General features: G+C 50.8%; 1 protein-coding gene across 1 annotated transcript in view; it reads right to left on the bottom strand.

Annotated features, from left to right (window-relative positions):
• Positions 1-57: 57 nt before the first annotated feature.
• The window catches only part of PSD2 (pleckstrin and Sec7 domain containing 2), a gene marked incomplete at its 3' end in the record, with an annotated part of 44,643 nt that continues 34,840 nt past the window's right edge, over positions 58-9,860 (bottom strand). The window contains exons 11-13 of the mRNA XM_010136023.1: positions 8,808-8,878; positions 1,236-1,393; positions 58-202 (exon numbers count right to left, since the gene is read on the bottom strand). Coding sequence (XP_010134325.1) covers positions 58-202; positions 1,236-1,393; positions 8,808-8,878 — 374 coding nt within the window. The remainder of the gene's footprint in view (positions 203-1,235; positions 1,394-8,807; positions 8,879-9,860) is intronic.

The raw sequence follows: 9,860 nt of genomic DNA, 5'->3' as shown, positions 1-9,860 counted from the left end.
CTGGGTGGCTGGCTGAGCGCTGGGCACCCCGCCATCCCTCCTTCTCTCACACGTTACCTGGCACAGCTTGGTCATGGACGAAGGCAAGAGTGGGCGGCAGAACTTCTTCATGGAACAGATTGCAGCTGGGAAGGCTGGGGCAGAGAAAATGGCAGCAACAAGATTGATTCGCAGGATCCAGGAGAGCATTTCTTCTTTACTTCTGTTATGGAGGAGGGGAGAAGAGAGGAGTGTCTGTACATGCCCCTGGCCAGCCAGCTCAGAACAGCCCCGGAGCCATCTGCTCTTAGAAGGGCCCATTGGTGGCCTTGCTCTGAAGCCATTTCTGTGCCACCCTGAGTTGTGAACAGAGGGAAACGCTGGCTGATTGGTCCTCCACAGTCCTGCCTTCCTCATCCAGCTCTGACTGCACTCCTAGAGGAGCTGGGGAGGGGTAGCATGGTGGCAAGAGCCAAGATATCCTGCATTTTGGAGAGTGGGAGCCACAAAACAGAGGTCTCAGGGAGCAGGGTCGACCCTTCACTTGTGTCATTTGTGGGACACTGCCCTGGGCCCCTCATCAGATGTGTTCAGGCACTGCTCCCCCCAGCCTTCAAGTGGGTTTCCACTGCAAAAATTCAGATGTCAAGCTTTAGCTTGACCTTAGCACCCCTGCCCAACTTATAGACAATGTCTCCTGTCTCAGCAGGAGACGAGAAAAACATCAGAGAGAAGATGACTCAATCACACTTGACACTTACCAGCAGAGCAACTTTCCTCTGCAAAGGACTAAAGGGAAGAAAGAGGATATAGCCTGGCTGGGGAGACTTCTTCCATGAGCTCCAGACAGTTTACCCATCAAAAGCTGATGAGGGGAACCATGAGCTCCTTAGTTCAATGCACCGTACAGGTGTTCTCCCTTCCAAAGTCTGACAACAGAAGTTAGTAAGGGGAGCCCTTTACTCAGTCCTTTTCAACCCACCCCATCCTGCTCAGCCCATCTTGGTGACAGATGTAAACAAGACCTCCAGGACTGACTCAGAGCTACCAAGAGTGTAGAGGTAGAAATTGTGACCCTGTGACCAAGTCCTTTGCACAGCCCTGCAGCCCTCACCCTCAGCCCTCCTGCTCAGCTCCCTCCTCCCCCCAGGATTGTCCCCTAATGCATGTGTTGAGCTGGCCAAGTGAGAGAGAGTCTGGTGGTGGCTGGAGGTCAGGCTGCCTGTCCAGGTTCTACAGGAAGAGCTGGTACTTACGGGGCCTGGAAGAGGAAGACTCTCCAGTCAGCTGTCTTCAGCTTCAGCACGTTGGACTTCTTGCTGTAGTCAGAGGCTTTTGTGGCTAAGGCGTGGTGCACACGAATGGCATTTTTCAGATCCACTTCAGAGAGGTCTTTGTCAGGTTTATATTCATCCTGTGAAGAGGAACGTTAACTGGATAATGACAACACTAACATTTGCGAGCTGCTTTAATGAACCTGCCTTTCTCTCTGTGCTATAATCACAGAGTGCCGAGGCCAGGAAAAGCACTGCTTGGTACAGCAAATGCTAGGAGCTGATAATGATAATAATTAACATCTGGCAACTTCCTCCATCATTAAGTTCACTGGGAAGATGTGAAGAGGGAGATGAAAGTTTTAAACATAATTATCAATAGTTGGCTCTAACACAGCACATGCCAGAGGCTTTGGGGGAAGGCACAAGACAGGGACAGGTTTCTGCAGAGCTCCACCCTCAGCGCAGAGCTCATGCTGGTTGTAGGCAGGTGTTGGTGATGGCCTGCCCTGGTGCTGCAGCTTTGTGTAGGGGAGGAGCTGGGCTTGGGCTTTGCAGTGTCCTGGGCAGCCCTGGAACAGCAGCACCCCTGAACAGCAGCCAGCCCTCCTGACCATGCCTGGTGTCTCTTTGGGACATACGGCCCTTTGGCATGGTTGTTGATACGATTCATTAGACTGGCACTTGCAAATTGCAGCAGCATTCCCTGTATTCCTGCTTTACTTCCGCCTCTGAAGGACAATTTCACACAAGCAGGAAACAGAGCAGTAACTATATATACTATTTATGTTTTATAAACAGACAGAAAATACCGAACATGGGACCCTGAAAGGATGGTTTTGGCACAGCACTTTTTAGGAAAAAAAGGAGTTCAGTCAGTCCTGTGTTTACCCTGTGCTTTCCCAATGACTGAGCCCCCGGCCACTTAAAGCGAGACCCTCCCTCCCACTCTGCTCCTCCGCCAGCTCAACAACTGCTCCAGCCGGGCGGTGGGGTGCAAGGATGGGCAGGCGAATGGATGCATGCACACATGGATAAGTGGATGTAAGAAAACCCGGTCTTGGCTAGAGCAAACCTCCACCTCACCCACCCCAACCATGCCAGAGGCTACGTCAGGACAGGATGTCCCTGGAAGGGCCTGCCTTGCCCTAATGACTCCAGTGCAGACCTACAGGACTAAGTCACTCCTCTGTTTTGCTTTCTTTGACTGTCCGTGTCTGCCAGGACAGGGGAGACTCTGTCCGACAGTGGTGGTCTGTGTGTCCCAATCCTTCCTCAGCTTTCGCACTATAGCTTGGTCTGTTTTGCAGATTTGCAAAATGATGTTCTTTTCCTGTGTCTGGTGGTACAAATCCAGCTGCCTGGGGAACAGCCGTGCTACCTTCTCTTGGATGCTAACCCTGGTCAGTAAAGCTGTTCTGTGGGGTAGGGTCAGACAAGTCTCCCCTCTGTCACTCTTTAGAGCACCAGAGACCAGCACTTGGCAGCCCGTGCATGTTGCTCCTGATGGGAAACAAGCTTCTGAAGCCTTCTTTTCCCTCCTCTTTTAAAGTAATTGTCCCATCAGGAGAGTGGTTGCCATACTATGTTCACCAGCTTGTGATACTTGGCCTTGTGCAAAGAAGTGCCGTGGGGAGAAGAGCCCAATGTCTGGCATGGGTTCCTGGCTCACACAACTGCCTTCTTGAGGTGGATCTCAAAGAAAAGCCCTGGCTTTCCAGCAGAGGAAAGGATGGGTGCTGCAGGCACCCTGTGTGGAAGACAGTCGGATGGGCTGTGCTGCAGGGCAGTCTAGACGCCCTTTCCACAGTGGAGTGAATTCGATAGCCGGAGGAATGGGGCTTTCAACAAAGGAAGCCAAATGCTTTGCCTTATATGTTAGGGCACTTGGAGAGAAACAGTTGCTTGAGAAAGACAATGCTGCTGAGGCCTCATGTATTGTAAAGATTTCCATTTCTGGATGCTTTTCGAAGGCTGAGGATCTCTGGTTCTGAATAAATCTGACTGCGATGCCCAGGATCTCTTATTTCAAGATAAGCTTTCTGAAAATACAGTGCAAATAGCCAGGCTTAATAGCACGTGTCGAGGAGAAACAGCCATGGCTGCAGACTAACGCAGACCTTTGACTCCAGTGGTATCACCATGGATTGCCGCTGCCGGTTTCAGGCTCACAGGCATCGATTAGGTGCAAGAAAAAGGCAAAACTTCTTCTTCTTCTAACACTGGGGCCAGTGAATCAGCCTAAGGTTAAATCAAGAGGTTCTTTTCTCCTTCTCCCTCCCCGCTGGTGGAAACAGGCTGTGTTTGCAGGAGCGCATGGTGCTGGAGACCCTTCTGCTCGGGCCTTCTCTGCCAGGAAGCTCAGCTTAATGCCTGTGCTGCCGCAGCCATGATGACATGGACGGCCGCTGATGATAGGTGACTCCCGTGTGCTCTCATACAGGCACCCTCCACAAAATGCTCCAAGGTTGTGTGATGCCACACAGACACTGCTGGAGCCATCGCAGTGCCCAGCACTTACACCATAGTGTAGGCTACACCGCGTAGCCTTCCAGAGAATAACCCCCTCACCCTTCAGCAAAGCGTGTCAGCTCGTCTCCAAAGCCTCCAGCGGCTTCTCTCCATCCGCCTCATTCCCTTTCTGAGCTTTGATGTAAGTGTGTGCATAAACTGCTGCTGAGGAAAGAAACTGATTTATACTAAAACATCAGCAGTATCATGTTTGGAGGAACTTCAGGCCATGGTTGTCCACTGCTAACCTCACTCTCACCTTCTCCTTAGCATTATCCTGCCATGCATTTCCTGGCAAAGGGGTTCATTTGTTATCACAGGGCTGATGAACTTCCGTCTTCTGTGTCCTGCAGTGTTCACACAGGTTCTCGTCACGGGGAAACGTGCTGTGTCACACCATTCCGCTTACCCTTATCCCCCAGCCCTGATAAGTGCCATGTTTATTTTCTCCTTGCTTCTCCAGGTGTGTGTGTGGGTGTGGGGGTGTCAGCAATTCCCAGGGTCTGTTTTGAGGATATCTTCTGCAGGAGTTGAGCCCCAGTGGGGACTTTCGGTTCCAGAATCCATCTAAATTAATGTAATTCACTTGCAGCTTTTAATGTTCACGGTGTAGACAGACTCCCCGTTCACCTGCCTCTCCTGCCTGCACAAAGGCTTTGCTTAAACGTGCATGACCACCCCCTTGCCTGGTCTTAGTTTCTTCCACGGCAGTGCTCCTTGGTGTCTTTGGTTCGTTATTCTGCTGTAGCTATCTCCTACTGCCTACCCTGTGGTGGGAGATCCACAGCTACTCTAAGGTCCCCTGCTCAAAGCATGTTTTGTCAAGAAAAGGCATCTATCTTTCATGCCTGCCTGGATGGGGTGAGAGAGCCCAAGGGGCTGGTCCTGCTGTCCTCTCCTCTGGACTCAGCACCAGCCCTGAGCAGTGATGTGAATATGGACATGGACCTACAGACATTTCTCATGCTCCAAGGTTCTCCTTTTTTTCCTTCTCCTCAGATCACATCTACAAGCCTAAACCAAACATTTAACGAGGAAAACTAACCACTGCACCCTTTTGGTCTGGTCATGACCTTGGCACTCCAAATAGCACTCCCGTGGGACAGCATCCGTGGCTCGGGGCTGTGCTGAGAACTCCTTCCCGGTTGGGGGCTGCAAGAGCAGACCCTGTGGAACCTGCACCATTTCCAGTACTTCCATGTGAAAGCACTTCATGCTTTATAGCTCTCCCTCGTTCCTCTCAGCACCCCTCTGCATGTGGTGATTAAGGGTTATTATCCCCATTTCACAGAGGTGAAGTAAGTTGCCAAAGGCCATGGAGTGACTCAGTGCCCAGTGCAGATCAGAGAGCAGGAGAGGAGCGCCCGGCTCGCAAGCCGATGTTTCTCCCTCAAGAGTATGCTGCATCCCTTTAGGGGATCAAGCAGTTGCTTCAGCAGACTGTGCTAGAACACGCTAATCCAGCAATTAACACTGGCGAGTCAATGACATGTGACATCAGCAGGTTTATGGCTGCAGCCTTACTTCTAAGAGACTGACTTCTACCTGTCCACCCACTCACCCACTCTCCTGCCTGTCTTACACACCTCTTTCTGTGTCTGGCCATTTCTCCTTTCTATAGATGCCTCCCCAGGCTCTCCTCCCCACCTCCTTCCCTCTCACTCTTATTTCTACTCCCCTTGCTGCCCAAAACCAAACTGAGTGGAGTTTCCTATTAAACCCATGGGAATTTTCTGCTGAAGCCTAGATCTTTGGTTTGGTCTGAGCGGGAGACTGGAACAGGCTGAACGTGTCCTCCATGGCATCAGGTAGATCTGGAAGCTGGTACTTTGTCCTCTATCTTCACATCGAAAAATCTTTTCCCAGTGATTTGTGCTTAATCCAGGTTCTACCTTATGTTTATCTGCAGGCAACTTCTGCTGAGAGCTTGGGAGGCTGGTACACCATTTCCTTCCTGCATCGTGCAACTCTCTTGTTTCACAAACCACCCCACAGGCAAGCTATTGCACCAAGAATTGACAGGGCAGGTGGATGTTTACCCACTCTCTGTTGTGGTGCTGGGAATGTTTGGAAATGGCAGGGCAAGGGCTTTGTCTTCATGGTCTCACCCTTCTGTCCTGTCTCTGCAAGCCTGACAAGACGCTGTCTACAGCCAAGACCAGCCCACGGAATCCTCTGAAGAGGACCAGTCTGGCTCATGACCAAGAAAACCCTCTTTGCCCAAATCCTCTGCCCAAATGTTCCTCGGGTTAATTTTTGATGTTGTAGCAAATGGTGCTGACTTGGGACACCCTTGGCAATTCCACTCCCTCCTCCTAATTACGCATCAGTCGTGGCCGTTATTTATCAGACTCTTTCATAACCTAGGCAACTCTCAGGTGTTTGTTCTTCAGTCCTTGTGGGTAAAGGAAGCCCTCGGTCTCTTAACCATTTGCTCCTGAAGGTCATCTAGAGGAGAATGTTTGTCTTCTAACTGCCGCATCAATCTCGTCCTCACGTTCTTTAAAAATCAGCTCTCATGTGTTGTTTCTTCAGTCCTTGTGAGTAAAGGAAGCCCTCGGTCTCTTAACCATTTGCTCCTGAAGGTCATCTAGAGGAGAATGTTTGTCTTCTAACTGCCGCATCAATCTCGTCCTCACGTTCTTTAAAAATTCTAAACACCCAGCACTAACCTAACAAGCCATGTTAATACAGCAGTCCAGATGATGACTGCTGCTCGCCTTGTACAGCAAAGAAAACCCAACCCTTCTGCCCCATCAGCAGCAATGACACTCAGTGTTGGCTTCACGGCTCCTTCTAGTGCTCTCCAAGCAGTCAAGAGAATCTTCAGCATGGTCCAGCATGGGAAGAAAACCCTGTCCTGGGAGTGTATTTCATTCCAAATATACACCCCCTCAACAGACTCCTCCCAAGAGCCATGCCCTGTCATGGACAGGGACACCCTCCACTAGACCATGTTGCTCAAAGCCCAGTCTAACTTACCCTTAAACACTGCCAGGGATGGGGCATCCACAACATCTCCGGGCAACCTGGGCCAGGGTCTCACCACCCTCACAGTGAAGAATTTCTTCCTAATATCTAATCTAAATCTCTCCTCTTCCATTTGGAACCGTTACCCCTCATCCTGTCACTGCACTCCCTGACAATGAGCTCCTCCCCATCTTTCTGACACTGACAGGCCACACTGAGGTCCCCGGAGCCTTCTCTGCTCCACGCTGAACACCCCCAGCTCTCTCAGCCTGTCCTCGCAGCATCTCCCTGATCATTTTTGTGGCCTCCTCTGGACCCACTTGAGCAGGTCCGTATCTTATGCTGGTGCCCCCAGAGCTGGGTGTAGCACTGCAGGTGGAGTCTCACCAGGGCTGAGTAGAGGGGAAGAATCCCCCTCCCTTGATCCACTGGCCACACTTTTGTTGCAGCCCAGGATGCAATTTGCCTTCCGGGCTCTGAACGCACACTGCTGGCTCATACTGAGTTTTTCATCCACTAATACCTCCAAGTAAGCCACTGCTCTCAACCCACTCATCATCCAGCCTGTACTGGTGCTTGGGATTGCCCCAGCCCAGGTGCAGCAGACCGTGCCCTTGGCCTTGTTGAACTTCACGAGGTTCGCGCGGTCCCACCTCTCCAGCCTCTCAAGGTCCCTTTGGATGGCATCCTGTCCCTCCAGCCTGTCAACTGCACCGCACAGCTTGCTGAGGTGCCCTCAATCCCACTGTCCATGTCACTGACAAAGATGTTAAGTAGCACTGGTCCTAGCACTGACCCCTGAGGAACACCACTTGCCACTGCTCTCCACTTGGACACAAGGACAAGTCCTTGATGAAAAAGTCATTTCAATCCCAGTGGTTCCCACGATTTTGATGAAATTGCTTTTTTTTTTCCATAGGAAAACTGTCATAAAATTAAATGTTGGTGGTAGCTTTGTACAAGTTAAAAGCTCATGTGTCACCTGTGGTCAGCACAAGGATCTCTTCAGTGGAATTGTAACAAGACAAGAGACTGAGATGTAGGAAGGATGCCATTGACTTGAAGAACGTCACTCTTAGAGGGCTGGAGGAGATCTGCTCTCTCCTGTTTGTGCAGGTTCTCTCAGATGCAGGAGAGAGTGGCCAGGCTGTAAAAATACCACTTGGCTAGGAGCAACCCATACTGTAAATTACGGGCGGCTGCTGCCAGATTCTCTTGGCTTTGTGACATGTGCCATAGGATCTGGCAAAACACAGGAATCATTGGGGTGTGCTACGAGCTCTGAGTCATAATTGTGCGCTGCCCTGAGGATCTTTCTGCCTTTCTTATATAATCCAGTGTTTGTTTACTCTCATTGCTTTGGAGATAACACTGCGGTACAGAGGAAGATCTACCCACAGCCAGGGCTTTCCAGCAGGGTGAGTTCAAGTGGTTACTGCACAGCATGTGCCACTCCGGTAGTTCAGACCCAGTTCAGTGGGTTACACTGCTGCATGATGAACAGACATTTGGCATCCCTGGCTGGCTCTTGCTGACATCCAAGGGAACCCCTATCCAGGATCTTTGGGTTTTCCCACAGAAAAGACTGTCCATGGAAATCCTCCTAGCATCCAAGTGTCTGGAAAGGCAGAGAGCAGAATGCTGCAGCATGCAGAAAAACTCTTCCATGGTGACTTTGCCTCCTGGGAGGACCTGGGATTTATATTTGTGTTGACTAGAGGTGGCTACTGAACAAACAGACATGAAGAGAGGCAGAAAGCGTCATCTGGCAACCCATGGAAGGACCCAGCTCAGCAAGGTTGTGACGGAGAAAAGAAACTTTAAGCATGGCCCATACCAAACTCAGTGAAGCTGCTCACAATCAGATCTATGTCCCTAGCATGAACACCACTATCAAAGATGGGAGCAACCTCCCGTTCCATATTCTGGTCTCTGGAGGAGCTCTGTAGATGTCCATGCATGCATTAGGACAGGGATTCACCTCTACTTGTATCTATGGGTCTCCTGCTTAGGACAGCATGTCTGCTTTGGACACAGCATGAAACAGCCAATGGGATGGTCCACCATGGTTACCTTCTGTAAATAAAGGATGGTCCCTTTAAGCACAGCATAAAATTTCTTCCAACCTCTTCTTCCTCGGGGAGCTAAAAAAGGAAGAGCATTTAATTATACATGTCTGCTTCTTTATAGTGCTGCTTGACCGTCACATTTCTGACAAAACCAACCCTTCTCCTGACCCACCACAGGCATGCTCTGGCGCCCAGACCTCATACACCTCCAAGCTACGACTATGAGTGACTTGTCTGCAAGGACATGTGTTTGAGAGACATGAGCTGGGAGATGGAGCTTCCCAGCAGCTTCAAATGCAGGTCAAAATCAGAGTTGAGCTGGTGTAGGGGTATTAGTAGACAAGTGCAGGAAGTCTCTGCTCCGCTAAACCCAGGTTCTTGTTCTTTGGACTAAAATGCTTGAAGAGCAGAGACGTTCCTTGAGCTCCTCTGCTTCAGCTGAGTGCTCCAGACATACCCTGGATACGGCACCTTCTGTTCCACTGAGGAGGGAGCTTTGCCACCAGCTGTCTGGATGGGCTTGGGGACAGAGGGCTTGCTGGAAGCTGGAGAGGGTCGGGAGGTGATGGGAGCCACCTACGTCACTACAAGACAGCTGATCCTCCAGGCACAGGGTATTAAGAAAGTGCTGGAAGAAAGGGAGGCCTTTGGTGGTGGTCTCTACTTGAGACTGTTAACGAGCTGATGTGTCTGGGCCAACCGTCGCAATCAGCAAAGGGGGTTATCCAAGGCTTCATTGATCTCTGCTCATTGACTGGTCCCCAGCAGATTTTCCTTTACTTTTCCTGCAATCCCACACGTGGACAGCAGAGCCATGAGGCATCCTGCTGCCCAGCCAGCACACGGCAGCTGCTTCCAGCACGTGGCAGAATGTGGACAGGAACAAAGCTTAGAAGACTGGACTGTCCTCAAGGTCAGGGCTGGGGTGGATAACTGCTAGGCTGAGGCCTCCAGAAAAAATTTCATGTCTACGAATGCCTCAGAAAACCCCCCTTTCCCTGTGCTTTGGCATTCACGGGTCTGGGGATCTCTCTTGTGCTCCCTGGGATGCGCTGAA

The sequence above is a fragment of the Buceros rhinoceros genome, unplaced genomic scaffold, assembly GCF_000710305.1.
Source record: "Buceros rhinoceros silvestris isolate BGI_N320 unplaced genomic scaffold, ASM71030v1 scaffold18455, whole genome shotgun sequence".
NCBI classification, from domain to species: Eukaryota; Metazoa; Chordata; class Aves; order Bucerotiformes; family Bucerotidae; genus Buceros; species Buceros rhinoceros.
The sequence above is the reverse complement of the archived record's forward strand: the minus strand, read 5'-3'. Positions and strand labels throughout refer to the sequence as shown.